Source organism: Melanotaenia boesemani, chromosome 24 (genome assembly GCF_017639745.1).
Source record: "Melanotaenia boesemani isolate fMelBoe1 chromosome 24, fMelBoe1.pri, whole genome shotgun sequence".
NCBI lineage: Eukaryota > Metazoa > Chordata > Actinopteri > Atheriniformes > Melanotaeniidae > Melanotaenia > Melanotaenia boesemani.
This window is the reverse complement of record NC_055705.1, coordinates 9,291,186-9,309,442: the sequence shown is the minus strand read 5'-3', so window position 1 is coordinate 9,309,442 and position 18,257 is coordinate 9,291,186. Positions and strand designations below refer to the sequence as shown.

General features: G+C 38.5%; 1 protein-coding gene across 1 annotated transcript in view; it reads right to left on the bottom strand.

Annotated features, from left to right (window-relative positions):
* LOC121635690 (fibronectin type III domain-containing protein 4-like) overlaps nt 1–17,926 on the bottom strand; it is a 31,647-nt gene extending 13,721 nt beyond the window's left edge. The window contains exons 1-2 of the mRNA XM_041978970.1: nt 17,224–17,926; nt 848–963 (exon numbers count right to left, since the gene is read on the bottom strand). Of these exons, the coding sequence (XP_041834904.1) occupies nt 848–963; nt 17,224–17,317 (210 nt within the window). The 5' untranslated portion in view covers nt 17,318–17,926. The remainder of the gene's footprint in view (nt 1–847; nt 964–17,223) is intronic.
* Nucleotides 17,927–18,257: the final 331 nt, after the last annotated feature.

The window sequence follows — 18,257 nt, the reverse complement described above, 5'->3', positions numbered from 1 at the left end:
TTTGTTAAAGTTTACCAGTGACAACATCATGAGCATCCATGAATATTTGTGTTATCCCTTTGTTTTTATCAAGGTCAGGAGTCTTTATTTTTTTTCTTAAAGAAGCTACAGATCTGTAAAAATCTTCTTTACTGAACTTATAAGCCCCACAGAGATCATCTAAATCGAGGTGTCCAAAGTTTGTCCTCGAGGGCCACTGTCCTGCAGGTTTTCAATGTTTCCTGCTTCAACACACCTGATTCAGATTAAATAGATCCAACAGCCTATTAGGTTTTGCACAATGACTCAGTAATTTGAGACAAAGCAAAGCCATACCTCTTCTCTTCCGATGCAGTCACAGACTTGAATATTTTACTTTTCGTTTTTTATTAGTCCAAATTAATGTTATTACCTGTAAATACTTGGCAGTGACAAAGGCTGGTGTTATTGTTACTTCCAATACCTACATCAACAACAGCTGCCTTGGCATCAACAAGCCTTAAACAAGTTTAATTTTAATGGCCAAGTTCCCAAACTTCAACCCGACTCAGAGTGTTTCCGAGCAAACTGTTGGCTGCCTGCTGGCCACGTGAATGACACAGCGTTTCAAAAAGCCCTGCAGATAACAGGAGGAGGACAAAACAAAGAATAATCCACTCCTCGGGAGACAGGGATGATCAAAAATAGATCTATAATTCATCTTCAGAAAGGCTGTTTTCTAGCCCTGAGCATGGCAGAGCTCCAAGTTTCCTCAGAGTCATTGTTTGCATCGCTGCAAAATTAATTGGCCTACAACTGAATGAGAGGAGACGGGTTGGAACAGGGCGAGGAGACTTGGGCGGGCTGATAAAGAGCTGTCCTACTGTACCTGCTGCGAGATGGAGTAGCCAATGACAGTGTCGCCCTGGGGGACGTTCCAGGTCACCATGGCCGAGTGCGCCCTCAGCTGGGTCACCGATACATTCACAGGGGCAGCTGGCACAGCTGTTAACACACACACAAGCATTTTATTGTAAGGACATGTCAGTCAAGATAGCAGAAAAGTTAACTTGTGATTTATGAGCCTCTGTTTTCAAAGATGTTGAACCTGGATGCTCAGACAATGAAGTCGATGATTCAAAGTTACAAAGTTAAGGTAGAAATGTGGTAAAATATACTTGCTTTCACTGGAAAATCAGCCTCAGACAAGAGTATTTTAGCACTAGTTGGTGTTTTTTTTAGCCCATGTAACTCAATAGTCTTTATAAAATAAAAATAAACAGTCCCAGCTTCATCCACGGCATCCAGACGCCCTGAAAACAAAAACAAACCACGTGGTTTTTGACAGAGTGCGTTTCCATCAGTGTCCTTGAGCGAGACGCCTCCTCTGACTGTCAGATGAATGTGTCAGCTAATTTGCTAAGATGTAAATGTGCAATCACAAACCGCCTTACGCGGCCATGTTAATGATTCTCTGTGGGCAGTTTAAAACTAATGAGAGATCTGAGGCATCCACTAAAAGGAAAAGTCATTTTTTTATGGCAGTAAATCACCAGGAAACACTGTGAGCGCCACAGAGAGCGAAGGAGAATGAAAGAAAACAAAAGAAGCCATTACAGTGGTGTTTGTTTTTTTCATGGAGACAAAAAAGAGAAAGGAATAAGTACAGCAAAAAAGTGATCAAATAAATGATTATTGCTTTAACAAGGGTTCAGATTTCCATAAAAGGTAAATACAAAAAACAGGATAAAGAAGAGAAAAAGAGACTGTATGATTAAACAAATCATCTGAAATGGAAATTTAATGGGATTCAGTAGTAAATACAGATAACAAGGCCAAAAGACTCTACATAGAATGACTTAGACAAACAAAATGATGGTAAAACATAGACTAAACAAAGAAAGAAGAGACACAAACAGAGAGCTCACAGGCTAATGGCTAAAACTGTAAAAAGACAAGACAAGAAACAAATGATGATTACCACAATCATAAAAAGATGACTGAAGCACTCAGCAGCAGCAATTTACAACAAATGTGCAGCTTCTTTCTTTTACAAACACGAGAAATAAACATGACAGATGCCCAATCAAGCTTTAAAAAAGGTCAGAAAATATAATCTGTGCTTTCACAGTTCTCTGTGATGCAAAAGGTTATTATTAAGTTCTTTTAACCCAACATTTTGTAACAGCAGAATAGAGTAGAATAACAAAAAGTTAAATTAAATTACATTAAACTGAACTGAAAAAAAATTTGACAAAATAAAAACATTAAATACATAAAATGCACAATTAAATGGTGAAAATTAAAATAGAGATAATATAAAAATTAAAAAAATGATTAAACTAAACTGAATTAAAACAATTAAAATTAAATTAGATTTAAAAAAACTAAATAATTAAAATTGAAAAATAAAATATGATTAAATCAAATATAAAAGGGCATTTACGTGGAAAAACAGATGAGTCACAATTTCAGCTCATCATTCAGACTGTAGGGTCAGAATTTGGTAGAAACATGAAAACATGGATCTGACTTGTATAAATGGTTCAAGCTGCTGGTGATGTCATGGTGTGAGGATATTTTCTTGGCCCACTTTGAGCCTGTTACGACCCAGTACAGGGGTATGAAAAGGCGTAAAAAAAAAAGAAGTGTGGACGGATGTAAAAATGGGAATTAACAGATTTTATTGTGGCAAAAGGAAATGAGGACCCATACAAAAACAATGGTGGCGAATCATGTGTTGGGGGTGGAGAAGTTTCTTAAACCATAAACACAATATAATAACCATTTTCTAAATTCAACTCAAAACAAGCCAGTAAAAAGCAAAACCAAAAATAAATAAACGGGTGAACAAAAAACTGGCCAACTAATCTACTACATTTTAACAAAAGGTGAAGCAGCTCCAATATCTAAAATTTAACCAAAATACTATATACATCTACAAACCTAAACTAGTCAAACACATTCTACTTTTACCAATAAACTAACAAAAAAATCAACAACAGAAGAAGCCTAAGGGGTTTTAAGTCTTACCAAAAACAGAAAACAAGACCATCAGTCAGTAAACCAAAATATAACACAAAGCCAAACAGTTTTAACACTGTTGGAAGAAAAAAAAAAAAAGCTAATCCTACTAGACAAACACCACCAAATCCAAAGTACACGATCACATCCACAATAGCTCAGCAAGCCAAAGGCAGACTGTCTGGAAAAAGCTGCTGATGAGTCTATAGCTGCAGCCCATTTATATTTCCCCAGAGTTTGGCTGCAACGTTGATGATTGGCCAGGCAATTATCCAATCAGCTGATAGGAGTCAAAGGAGTGGTGCATGGAGCCAATCGTCAGCAGACAGAAAACAAGGTTATGTTGAGCAGATTCAAACCCCGAGGGGTGATGGCACACAGGCATTTGCATACAAAATGAGAGAGTAATTACGAAAAATAACAGGCAGCCGTAACAGGGCCTCTTAGTACCAACGTGGCCTGGTTTAACCACCACAGCCTACCTGAGTTTTGTTGCCAGTGTAGCATCTTCTGATGGCTACTTCCAGCAGGATAATGCACCATGTCACGAAGCTCAGATCATCTCCACCTGCTTTCTAGAACATGACAATAAGTTCACTGGACTCCAACGGCCTCCACAATCACCAGATCTCAGTCCAGAGCAGGTTTGGGATGTGGTGGAACGGGAGATTCTCATCATGGATGCATCCGACAAACCTGCAGCAACTGTGTGATGCTGTCATGTCAATATGGAGCAAAATCTCTCAGCAACGTTTCCAACATCTTGTTGGATCTACAACACTGAGACAGCTCTGAAGGATAAAAGAGGGTCCAACCTGGTACTGGACCTAACAAAGTAGCTGTAAGCTTTGGCATCAGACATCTTGCTTGATCCTGGATATATCATGATGACCATCTTTTTTCTGTATTTATTTAGTCTTTTAGTTTGTTTGAGGTGTTAACTGTTAGATGTAGCTCTCCATAACCATGAAAAACAAAAGTATGGTAAGTAAGTCAGAAAAAGAAAAAGCCAGAAATTAAAAATTGAGGGAAAAAAAATGTAAAAAGACACATAATACCAGGAAGGAATGAAAAAGACAAAGACAAAGGGGAAGGTCCAACCTTCCTTGACCCTCAATCAGTCAGAGTTTTTACTGCAAGTCAATAAGTAATGATGAGTCCTCTTCATCCACTTCAGACAGCGACAGGAATAGCACCACATCATTTTTCATGTTTCTTAAGCTGCAGAAAGCAATTAATATGTGCACACTGGAAGTGTGTGTCCACATGTGTTTGTGTGTAAGAACATCATTTACAAAAAAAAAAAAAAAAAAAAAAAACATCATCAAAAGGGGGAAGACGCCTGCACTGCAGCCAATTAGAGCATCAAGGCTAAAAGGGGACATTACAACACTGAGGTTTTTGCATTGTGATGCATGAAAGAAAAACTTGAATTCTTTTCATGGTTTGTGCAAGAAAACATCAATTAATCCAGCGGCTGTTATCTTTTGTTTTTTGACAAGAATAAAACTTTTGGGGATGATGGTTCTGTGTTGTTATTTTCCACTTGGATTGGCAGGAGATGGACATGGAAATTTAAGCTCTCATCATGTTTACCAAAGTCTTAGACCTTAATTAGCTTGTTTGGGATTTGGCTTTGCTCACAGTAATTGTTCTGAAATTTCAAAGCTTTATAAATAATCCTCACACCAACAATAAGCATCCGTGGCATCCTTTGAACAGCTGCCTAAATTTCTGATCAGAAAGCCGGAGAAGACTATAAAAGGAAAGCAAAATAGCTTATGATCGCCATTTCGCCGTATGAAGTGGTAGTAAACAGGAACACGGGAGGTTGAAAGGCAAAACCAAATTACACATCAGATTCTACACTGTGCACAAATATATGTTTGTGGAAGAGTCATCACAATGACACTAACTTAAATGAACCACTAACCACACATCCAACAATGAACAGCATTAATTCTACAAGATGATCAAGTTTTTGGCATGGCAGACCTCAAAAGTGCAACTAAGCAAGAATTTCACTGAATTTTAAGTGTTTTTTTGCAATAAGAACAAGCAAAAATCCCATAAACAAGAACTAAAAAGACTCAAAGCTGCTGCAAAAGCAGCATTTATAAGCTGAGATTCTGGTCAAATGGCATGTTACTGAGTAACGTTTGTTCTATTCAAACAGTAAAAGGTGGATGTCTTTCTTAAAACTAGGTTTGCATGATTAAGCTAATCACAATTAACCTGTGGAAAGTAGTAGTCTGCCCATTTTCTAGATCTCTAATTAAGAAATAACTACATGTGAGTCTTTAGTACAAACACAACTGCCAATAAACAAAAAATGCTATTTAGGATTTAATATAAAATGTATTTAAATATTTTGGCTTCAGGTTGACTGGTATTGAACAAAGAGCAGTTCTACGCAAGATTAGAGGCGACAAAAAGGCAACAGTAACTCAGAAAACCACTGGTTACAACCATGGCGTGCAGAGAAACCACCTCAGGAGATGGACGACAGCAGCAGACTGGGCGGTGAGTGCAAATGTATTATTTATAGAGTTTAATTGAAATGAAAATGTTGTTGCTATTCATTTAGAAAGCTCCAAATCATGCACAGCAGTGACAACTTCTCCAGCTTTTTCTTCTTATTCTAATGCGATTAACAGCCCTCAGTTGCTTTAGTAATAAATGTTGAAACAATTACAAAGAAAAAGAGAAGAAAAAAAAAATCTAAATTCTATTTCTCTTTCAAAACACAGCTTAGCTCGACTCAACATTTCCTCTTGGATCTCTTTATAGTGCTGTTTTTATTCATATTTGACCATGAATCCATCATTCACTCATATAACAAAACAACAAGAGTGTGGGCAGCAGATCTGAAAGGGTTTCAGCCCCAGTTCCAAAGCTAAAGCTCCGTGAAGTACGACCATTAAAGTCAAGCTTTATCTGTGCAAAGTCAGCCGTCCCCCTGCTCCCTGCAAGGGACTCTGACCTGTCTGCAAAGGATCCACTTCCTACACACTTCCTACATTTCCCAGAGTGCCCTCTGACAGCCGACAGGGAAGGATTAAAACCTGTTGCATTCTGCATGTGTAGGTGGACTGAATGTAAGCAGACTAAGATGGTTTAAAAAAGCAGCAATTGTGAGTCTATCCATGTTATCCTGAAGCTGAAGATCTATTTTCTGATACTGTGGGCGAAGAAAAACTGGCCAACTGTGTCGTTTTCTGACACAATCCTCTATGAGAATATTATGAGGAAATTGGCTACAGAAAGAAGTTCCTGTTATCAAATCATATGATATTTCTGAGCCCTTTGCGGGAATTCTGCATGGCCACAAACATAGTAAACTTAAATGTTATATGGATCTTACTAAGCCACAAAGGAGGTTTTTCTCCAGATGAAATGCAAAGCATAATTTTAGGGAGTTGGGATGATTACATAAAACATCAATGCAAAGATGCAAGAGGGCACCTGTGGGAATTCAATCTAGGTGATGCAAATAGAGGCAAACATGCATCTACATCTGTTGAAGTCATTTCAAGTTACAAAGCGAAATATAGACTCATCCAGGCAGAAAAATGGAAATCAGGGACGTGGAATGTGTTCAGACAACACTACATAAACTGCAATTTATAAGGAAAAACTGGGAGATTTGTATGAGAATGTTTGTGTCTCTGCAGTGAGCAGTAATGTATAAAATAAGTACTTCTTTTTATAAGTGTACTTCTGACAAAGTAGAGAAAACAAAAAAGGGAAAATATGTGGGTGGCAGGTCAGATTTAACATCAAAGATTTGACTGAGACACTTTACTTCAGGGTAACTTTACTCTTACTGCAGGCTTTTAGAAAATTTTCAGTTTTTTAATGGAATAATTGCATTGAATTTCCACAACATAATGACACTTAAAGTACCAGTAATACACGACGCATGTAATATGGTGTCAGAAGGTCCGTCTGCATCGTCGTCTTCTGCATCAAGCATAGATGAGCCTTTAGTCTGCCCTCTCTGACTTTATCTCCAAAACATCTAACATGTGCTGCCTCTATGATGTTCTCATTCCTGACCCTTTCCATCCTTGTCCTTCTCAAGGAGAACCTCAACATTTTAATCTCTGCTACCTCCAGTTCTACCTCATGGCTTTTGCTCAGGGCCTCTGTCTCCAAACCACACAACATAGTCACCACTGCTTTACTGATACTCTTTAATCACCCATCATACCTGACCTGTTCCAACCTGCTTGCACGTATCACACAAGTTTTAGTAATCCTGTAATCCTAATAAAGTTCTGTTTGATTACGGTGATCAGCTTTAGAAATATTTACTTGATACCAGATGGTAGAAATTCTGTAAACTACCAATCAGTCTTTAGCTTCATCACTTCTGTTTGTGAGTTGACGGCGAAGGTAAAGCCAAAAAAATGTAATTGAAAAAGTAGTCGGGATAAAACTCAATACCACCCAATCTGGAAAAATACATAGTGATGTTTTTCTTTTTGTTTGTTTTTTTTTTTTTTGGCCATATCGCCAGCTCTAACTGTCAAACCCCTAACCTTGCTTTAGTTCTTGGATCTGTAACTCTGGGTAGACTTTCTGGTGAAGATATCTGAAATTAAACCCCAGTTGTTCATTTGATTCATTATACACACCAAGTTCTTTCACACTGAACTGAAAACACAACTGATCCAAGACCAGTTTATTTAGATTAATAGCATATTTAAACAGAAACGGGCCTTTCATCATCCACATGGGTATGACTCCACACGTATACCTAAATGTGCTGCCACCGGAGGTTTCATGGAGAGTGGAGGGCATGAAGACATTTAAAAGGCAAACATGCACACAAATAATGAAAATAAGCACTAAGGAAGCATCATCCTCCTACACACTGCACAGAGACAAACACATTCAGACCATGTTTTCTTGCCTGTCCCAATGACAACTAAGATCTCCTGAACTCCCATCATGTTATGGCTGCTAAATCCCACCTGCTTTCATCTGCCAGGGCTGCTATGGAGTGCTCACACAGTGAATAGACAGCAATTACATTACACACACCAGTAGATGAGATGAGAGGGGAGGCTTAGATGGAGTCAGGAAGACAGAGGAAAAGAGATGGAGATGAGAGAGAGGTGGATGAAAGACGACAGGAATATGACAGAGCCAGGGATGAATGAGTCCGAGGAGGGGGGAAGATGGAAAGCGAGAGGAGAGAGCAATTATCCATGGCAGATATCAAGAGATTGGCGATTTTCAATCTTTTGGTTTTGAGGGAAAAGACGGACGAAGGGCAAAGAGAGACGAATGGAACAAGGGAGAAGGAAAAAAGAAAAGAATGGGGAGGGTGGAGGAGAAGTACAACGTGGATATTGACTGAAGGATGAAATATAGCAGTTCAGATGGATTTTAGAGCACACACTGTTCCCGCATGTCCTCGTTTGTCCTCCATGATTTAAACAGGTTTGAATTTCATATTACTTTGTGGTCATTCAAAGACACGCCATAGACATGAACCAAAAGACACTGGTATAAAAAACCCCATATTTCTACAATTGTGGATTCTTCTTTATTTTTTCATTTTTCATCAGGGGGCTTAATAACATCCTCAAGCTGATAATATTTTCATGTCCAACAGCTTTATTTAGTATCTTAAAGCTACACAAATAGTTCTGCAGCATAAGCGGAAGCAGAGCTTGTTAATTTTTTAAATAAGTTACACCTCAGTTTATAAAAAAAACTTGCAGGCCCCTCCCTCTCTGCTGTGCTTCAGCTTTGACTCCAAAGGGTTATTAGGGGAATGAAGTATTGTATCTAAAATCCTATCTTAGTGTGCTTTTTACTGTATGTGCTGCAATTATCGTCAAAACTTCATTTAGGGTTTTGTAAAGCCATCTTGGTGAACACATGGCAAATGATCCAAGACCAGTTCTTGTTACAGAACCTTCCACTTCCTCTCCAGATCCCTCATATTCTGAAAGTCCAGGATTGTGGACCTTCTTGTTTAGCTTTACCCCACTTTTTTCTTAAGGTTTCCATTTGGAGGGGACTGGTAAAACTTACCCATTCAGATGTATGGACCTGCTGTCATGGACTCCATCAAATACCAGTCACTATTAGAGACAAAAACAACAAATACCCTAAACGCATATCGAAATCTATTAAAAACAAAAAAAGGTAGAAAACTGGATACAAAACTGCATTAAACAGCAAGAAAGTTCCTTAAGGGCAAAACTCTTATTTTGCAAAGAAAAACTAAAGGCAATTGTCATTTTAGCAAAAACCATGCATCCTGGCTACCAAATAAGAAAAAACACTTTTGGTATGAAATCCATCCATCAGTCCACCTTCAACTCCTAAGCCAAGGTAGTTAATTTTGGTCACTTGTACATTAATCAGTAAGTTGACTGCTTCATCTTTTGGATCAACTTTGTCTTCACCATGAAAGACCAGTAGAGCATCGGCCCCCAATCCACCTGCAGCTCTCCTGTTCTACCTGTTCTAAGACACTTAGGCCATGTCCACGTGACAAGTTTAGATCTATCCACTAAAGTTTTTTTATTGTTTGGACATTTTGTCCACATGTAACTGACTTAGAGAGTTTCCCAAAGTGAATAACTCTACAAAAAAAAAAAAAAAAAAAACATCTCTGCTTCGCATCCATGTTTACAACTCAAATGCTTCTTTCCTGAACCAATGATGCCATTGCATTGAAGCAAAGGTCTTGGCTGTCCAAACCGCCAACTACTGAAACTGACTGCAGAGATATGAAGCTTGAGGCAGGCCTAAGATAGAAGTAGTGGACCAAGTTAAAGCCCATCTTCATCTCAAAGTAATTTCTCAACCTAATTTAGTCCAAAAACTTGGTTTGAGTTCTATTTAAAAGACAGAGATTTCTTTGTTTCTATAGGCAACTATAAATCTGAGCAAACTAAAATAATCTATGGAGTTCCCCAAAGCTCCATCCTGGGACCACTGCTGTTTAAACACCTACATGCTGCCACTCAGTCATGTTATGAAAGCAACTAAATATGTTACTACAACTATGCTGATGACACACACATCTACATAACCATCTCACGACAAACCATAGTCCGATCCAAACTCTGATCAACTGCATCAATCAAATTAAAGATGGGAGAACTTCAGGTAAATGAAGAAAAAAAATGAAATATTAGTTTTTGCCACAAGGAAGAAAGATTAAAAGTCAGTTCTGAGCTTCAAACATCTAAGTTTGAAACTATCAATCAAGCCAGAAATTTGGGAGTAGTCATGGACCACTCTCATATTTCAGACTACTAATTTTAGCAGTTATGTTAAGACAGTTGAGAAATCAGCCTATCATCACGTAAATGACATATCATGATTGAAGGACTGATGACTCAGCAGGATTTAGAAAAACTTGTCCTCATCAAGACCAAGACAGTAGATCATGTAACTCCAGTCCTCAGATCTTTACACTAGCTTCCTGTTTGTCAAAGAATTGACTTCAAAATCCTGCTGTTAGTTTACAAAGACCTGAATGGTTTAGGACCAAAATACATTCAGGATCTTCTGGTTCGTCATGAACCAACCAGATCCCTCAGGTCATCAGGGTCAGGTCTACTTTCTGTTCCCAGAGTCAGAACTGAACATGGAGCGGCAGTGTTCAGCTTTTATGCTCATGTGGAACAAACTCCCAGAAAACTGCAGGTCTGCTGACTCAGCAGTTTTAAATCAGGTTTAAAAACTTTTTTTTTTGCTGCCTTTTATCAGAACAACTGTTAATTCCCCACACTAGAACTTTATGTTTTGCATTTTATCTATTTTATTTTAGCTTTTTCTGTTTTTTATTAAATTCCTTTTACTGTATTCCTTTTAAATGTTTATTTTTAATGTAATTTTTAATGCTCCTACTGCCACGGCTGTAATGCTTTTAATGTTTAATGTGAAGCACCTTGAATTGTCTTGTACATAAAATATGCTATACAAATAAACTTGCCTTGCCTTGTCGCTAGATGACCAACTGTCATCCTCAGGAGGCAAATTTTACCCTCCAGAATCTGAGATGGAAATTGCTGAAAAAGTATTTCATCAACAGTGAAAAAGCATTGTGATATGTTGCATGTTTTCTCTGTAATCCACTCTTCATCACTGACTATGCGCCCTTCCTTATCGGCTCCATATTGTCTTTCAAACTAAATTTCTTCATAAACTTTGAATAGGCCCCCTGTTGAATAGGCCCCCTGCAATTTTTCGAGTTTGGCTCTTAGAGGGTTAACTTTTTACGTTTCTGCAGCCCCTAGTAACAATGTAAAAACAAAAACAAAAACAAGCCTGGTGACAGCGGCCGTTTACATCACTATTCCTGGAGTAGTCTGTTATGTACGACTGGAGCTGGGCAGCTGACTATAAATCTCGGTGATGTAACAGTTTGCTGATAGACTCAGACAGCCTAATCTGGCTAATGGCTCTCCACCACTTTCTGAGATGGATCAATATGTGTGTGTGTGTGTGTACTCCGATATACTAACAACCTATGCATACTGATTAAATATACTGTCTGATCATGATTCATTAGTGGATTATGAAACATTGGGCTGCTGGACAAACACAAGGCAGCACCCACTTCTCTTATGTAAGAGCAAAACAAAAACTATTTTGTTAGTCCTCTGGACATTTAATCGGTTCACTTTGTTAACTAAGTATTTGTTTCTCTTCAGTCAGTTTGTTTCTATTTCTAATCATTTTCTCTTCATGGTTACTTCTGTGGTTTTGTTTCTTTTTCAGGTAATTTTTTATCAATGTTTTTTTCCCAGTAGGATCATTTTGTCTTCATATTGTGTCCATGTTTCCTCTGAGGTTATTTTATGTTTCTACTAGGGCTGGGCGATATGGCCTAAAATAAAATCTCAGATTTTTTATAACCAAATCCGATTTCCGAATTTAATTGATTTTTTTCTTTTCTTTTACAAAACATAAATAAACTTATTAAAAACATTTATTTGTTTATATAGATGAATGCCAGCAAAGGATCACTGCAGGATCCACTGCAGAAACAATTCCCCTGATGAAGGTTGTCTCTTAACTAGGGTTTGTGGGCTAAAGTTGACTTCTGCATCTCGTAGAGAGCAGCATTTCTCACTGCAGTTATACGCACAGCTAAATCCCAGACGCAAGTGAAGGGTCACTTCACTGAAAATTTGTCAGACAAACACCGTTCTGGTGTGGAGGGAGGGCCACGTCTGCTGCTAGCTAGCTATGGAAAAAAATCCAGATTTTCATAAAAATAAATCTCCTGAAATGGAAAATTCGATTTATCGATTTTATCGATTATTCGCCCTAGTTTCTACAGTTATTTGGGCTTGATTTCTGATTTCTTTGTGGTCATTTAATAAGTTTAGGATCTTGGTTGCTAATTTGTGAGAACATTAGGTTTATCTCTTGGGGGATCGGATACATTTTTGTGGCTATTTAGTTTTTCCTATTTAATGTATTGGGGCAGAAGTGAGGACCCAAATTCAGGCAGGCTGGTTTTAGTTTTAATCCAAAGAAAAAAAAAACAAATGACTTACAAGGCTAAAAACTGGGTAAACGAGCTAATTAAACCAGGTGTGCTAATCAGGAAGAACAGAGCACAAATCATACAAGGATGTAGCTCAACAAAATAGGTCAAGAAACCAAAAACAGAAGACTTAATGACAGTAGAAACCACGGAACAGAAAACACCAAAGCAAACACTCTCACACCATGACAACCTAGTTAGTTATTTCGTTTATTGATGTTATTTTGTTTACTTTTGTGGTCATGTTTTTATTTTCTGTAGTTATTTTGTTTATTTTTGTGGTGATTTGATTAATTTCTGTTATTATTTTAGTTTATTTTGGATTTATTTAATTATATGTGGGGTAATTGTGTTTATTTCTGTGGTTAATTGGGGTTGTATTGTTAATTATGGATTATTCTATGGGGGTCATGCTAAATTTTGTATTCATTTAGTTTATTTGGGATTATTTAGATAGTTTTTCGGGTTAATTAGGTTATTTTGGACTCATATGATTAATTTTTTTGGATTATTTTTGGTTTTTTGTTGTCATTTTGTTCACTTTTTAGGTTATTCTGTTCTTTTTTGCTGTCACCTCAGCTTTTTCATGGCAGTCTTGTTTCTCTTTGTGGTAGCATTTTACATCAGACAAATTAAAAACTTGTCAGTCAGTTCGGGAAACACACAAAAAAAAAATTTATTTTTATGCAAACCTACATTAAAGTACTTAGGAGTTTCTCATTTTTTGGCTGATCTCACTGTGCAACAACATTTTTAAGCTGAAGTCAAACAAATTTGAGAAATTTAATTAGTCTTTGGCTTTCGTTTAGAGCAGGGGTGGACAAAGTTGGTCCTCGAGAGCCACAATCCAGCAGGTTTTCCATGCATCCCTGTACCGACACACCTGACTTAAGCTAATGAGTCATTATGCAGATCCTTACAGGCTGTTGGATCCATTTAATTTGAGTCAGGTGCATTGGTGCAGGGATGCATGGAAAACCTGCAGGATTGTGGCTCTTGAGGACGGACGTTGGCCACCCCTGATTTAGAGTCTCATCCCACCAAAATATTTCCAACTGCCCCCTTTCTTAAAAGCAGAAAAAAACCATAAAAACAGAGCCACAATCATGAGCTCGACAGGTTGCCCCAGAAAAAATGGTGCGAATCAGCCGTGAGCAGAGCAGTGATGTGAAGGTACTCAGAGCAGATTGAGCGAGGCTTCCCTGCAGGAATGAAACAGCTCTTTACCCGGCTGCTTTTCAATAAAGACCTCCTGTGTCCACAGCTGGTGCATTTTTATGATCCACTACACGCTGCATAGGTTCGTCTCTCCTTTTTGCTCTCTTTCCCAGACACGCCTGTTGAACAGCTTTCACTTTATTCCAAAGCCTTTCAGAGAGATGCAGCACAGAGAAGCAAAGCTGGAGTCCAAACATATCTTCTTACTGTCTGGAAAATCTATAAATATTCTAAATGCACTTACCTAACTACCCTCAGCCTTTTGGAGCTGATCTCAGATCCTTCTCCAGACATCAGGAAGAAATCTAAGCTCCTTTAGCAAGCTTTTATTGACAATAGCATCACTGAATTAAATGGACCCATCTGTCAAATATTCCTGATAATGTTTGTAAAATTATGGTTTAACATCGTCAGTCAAAGCCGGACATCAACATTTACCCTGTGATGAAAACATTTCTTGTAGTAAGCGTTTAATAAAGACAGAGTAATGTGCAAAGTGCAACTCAGTGCTCACTTATGTATGAATGGCTCTTAAATCAAGGGATAAGTTTGTGTTGTCAACAGCCTGTCACAAAGACTCATCATTTGTTCCTGCATCTATGAGAAACACCAAAGATAACACAGTTTGACGGCGACAAGGTGATTCCCAAAGACATGTTGAAACTTATATATCTCAGCGTGGTCTGCAGTGTGTCCTTAAAATATTTGAGGAAACTGGGCAAGTGGAGGACGAACGAAGAAGTGTCAGGACTAAAATAAACTATTTACAGCAGATGAGCAGCATCGGAAAGTGATGGCCTGAAGGAGCAAATCCAGCAAACAGGACCTGAGAGATGCATCTGGACCACCAGTTAACGTCTGCAGTTAATGTCAGACTCAAGTCTCCTCCAGCTTTTTTAGTTTTACTTGAACATGTGGAGGGTGCTGATCTTATTTTCATACATGCTTGGTACTCCAAAGCATGTTCGTGGCTCCAAATTTGCCTCCTTTGGCAACTTTATCTTGACAGCATTTGAAGTAAACAGTTGTTTGGTCAACATCCGACTTTTTAAAACCAAAATATATCCAAACAACAGATATAAATCCATTTGATCTGTGTCATTATGTTCAACGTCTGCTACAGCTTCACTTTCTAAACTTTCTCTGTCCGTTTTCACCACTCAGCACCTGAAGTAACACAGCTGCTCTGCTGCACGTTTGGTGGTGCAACAGTGAAAAGGGTCCCCGATCAAACATTTTCTCGCTGCACCACATTCTGAATGTTGTTTAGGCTGCTTAAACGGACAAATTGAAATCAAGACAAAAATAAAAAAATGGTTTTCAGGATGAGTTGGTATACTGCCCAGCACTACAAGAAGCCATTCTTCAGGAAGGAAATCAGGGAGAAAAACTAATGTATGCAAATGAAACAAGAACTGGACTGAAAATCTGTGGCAGCAGGTCTGATGAAGGCTAGACCTCCACATTATTAAAGCAGTGTGGGATCGTTTGAATAAAAAGGCAGAAACATTAAAAGAAGAGCTTTGGAAAGTCCTTCAAGAAGCCTTGGAAATTATTCATGGACATTTTTTTAAAGAAAGCTTTTCGAAGGGGTCAGAATGTGTTGAAGAATAAAGCTGCTCAGACCAAATATTCACTATCAACCTTGTTAAAATTGTACTAAACCTATCTTCTAATTTTTAATAAATACATAAAGAAATGAAGTGTGGCTCCAGACTTTTGCACAGTACTTTATTTACCAGAAATAATTTAAATGCATGGGCTGCACTTTGTCCATTTAAGAAACCCAGAAATGCAACCATGCTAAAAGATTTATGATGCAGCACCAGCAGCAAGAATCACATCATGGGTGATAATGTAACTCGTTCGTTATCGTCCCTCTGGTTGCAGGTAATGCATTATTAAAGAATCTAGAGACATTGAGTTTCATTTAGGGGCTGAAGCACAACATGACCTCATGTTCATTAATTATTAAATAAATACTTTCATTCAGAGCTAGAGCCTGCTGGGATGCTCTAAGTCTATAATTGCACCTGTTGCTTTAAAAATGAAATGAAAATAATTTCATGTAAAAGGAGGCAAAGAGCAGCAGGACAATGAAGTGCTTATAGCACAAGCGGAGGAGGTTAAGGCCACGTGAGGGAATATAAAGGCTCGCATCATTGTATTAATCAATACAAAACCTTGTGAGCACTGATTAGCTGCCTCTTGTTACTCAGCCAAGAAAAAGAACATTGAAGTGGCACCATTTTCATTAAACCCCTTATGTGATTGTCCAAAGAGGAGGAATCTGCTCGGCAGTGATTTAGATGCATTCCTTCAACAGCTAATTAACCAGATCAGAGAGTGAAGGCTGGACTGCTTTGAAATCCTAATCCCCTGATAGCCATTTAGTTCAGCTTTTGACAGTTTTACAACGGCTTTTTGTCTGTGTGATATATAAGGTGCAAACGGCCGCCTTAAATCAAACAGGTGGATGCACAAATCCATATGTTAAAGTAAAGCTGCATTGCTGTCATGTTCTTAGAGCTCAGGATGATGAAGAATAGGCTCCTTTTGAGAGAAAGACCTGCCCTCTGCTGTAGAGGCAAAACAGATCCTTATAAAACAATATATATATATATATATATCCCCCCACATTCAACCTAATATGTGCTTTTTACATTTTCAACAGTTTGGCTGCACAGCATGACTGTTGACCAGACCAGCTGTGGATCTATGTGGAAACTATGAGACTGAATTTCATTTTGTTTCTGTTTTTGAGAGAAAAAAAATCTTAAAAACAAGTCTGTGCCTGTTGGCAACCATTTGGTACATCTTTTCTCTTTATAGTTGTCTGCTTTGAGCTTTTTTGTGTTTGTTGTATAGATCTTTGTTGCATCTTTTATGCATCTTTGCCATTTTTGTGGTTATTTCCTGTCTCTTTGCTGTCATTTGATATATGTTTGTGAACATTTTTGTCTACGTGTTTTGCACCATTGTTGCTATATTGCATCTGTTTGTAGTCATTTGGGGAAAGTTAAAGGTAATATTTTTTGCATTTATGGCCCCTTTGCATCTGTTGGGATGATTTTGATTGTGGAATTTTGTAGCATCTTTTAGATAATTTTGCCTCTCTGTCTGGCAACCTTGTAATCATGTTACATTAAAATAGTTGTTTGACTTTAACAATTAGACTGATCTGCAACACTGAGGTATCACTTTCCAAGAAGAAAGACATCAGCAGTAATTTAGAAGCAAAAACATTTCAAATAAGGCCATTTTTAACTTTTTGCATGAATTATTTTTACATTTCTTCTACATAAAATTAAGAAATGTCTCCCTAAAACCATTAAAACACGTGTTACATGAAACCTTAATGAACTTATCCATCATTAGAGGCACGCTCAAAGCTTGCCACGTAAAACATCCGCATTGTGTGGCTTATTTGACCTGTTAGGACCCATAAAGTTACCGTCCACACTAGTCAGAGAAAGGAAACAGTCACTCACTTCCTCCGACCATCCCCGGTGTTTGCCAGCAGGTCAGCAGCAGCAGCATCAGCCCAAGGTCCAGGTGAAGAGATGCGCTCATTACCTCCTCCATCCCCACGCGCACACCTCTGGCTCTTCAACACTCCTCAATCCTCCTCTTTCTCTTCCCTCCCCTGGCTTCACCTCTCCTGCGTTTTTACTGGAGGTCTCCCAGCAGGGTCACCGCCGTTTCCTTCATGTTTTTGTTTTGGCACAATTTCTCAAGCTGCACCCAACTTACGCAAAGTAGGTCAGTAGGTATGCAGCAGCAGTATCAGCATCATCAGCTTCAAAAACCCCTCCGACGGTCAGCTGAAGCGAACAGGTTGTCCGACCAGATCCACACGCACATATACTCAAACACACACACTTCGTCCTCCGATCTGCGGCGTCAAACGTCAGATGAAGACGCGGAAAAATGCGCCTTACTCGGCAGCAGGTGGAAGGTCGCCGGAGTTAAAGCGTCGAGGACACGAAGGAGCGTTGGCGTTTATTGTAATACAAGACAACAAATATGTTGTTGTTTAGGTCTGGCAGATTATCTGAAGCCCGGAGATGGAGAAAATGTCTGCAGGAGCTTCCAGTCAACTGCACATCCGCAAACACACTGAAATCCTGTCTCTACACACAGCATGGAGGATGAAGAGGAGGAGGAGGAGAGGGAGAAAAGGAGGGGTGCGATAATTCACACTGAATGACTTATAGGAACAGCCAACTGTTGATTATATAATCAGGTGGAGCTCCAGAACCAGTATGAACGAGCTCATCTGCCATGTTCCAAATGAACTGATTTGGATGTTGCTGATCTGATTATTTCCTTATTAAACTGACTGAGATTTGCAGTTATAATGGAGGAAGCTTCATTTTTCCATCACCTGTTACTTGCACCTGTTGGTTTTTCTTCATTTAACTGAAGATAAATGTTTTTCTATGAGCTCGGTGTTTACAGTTCTAAGGTTTTACATATCAGGATATAAAACAAACACCTCGTTCTTTCCAGGTCTTAAAATCAG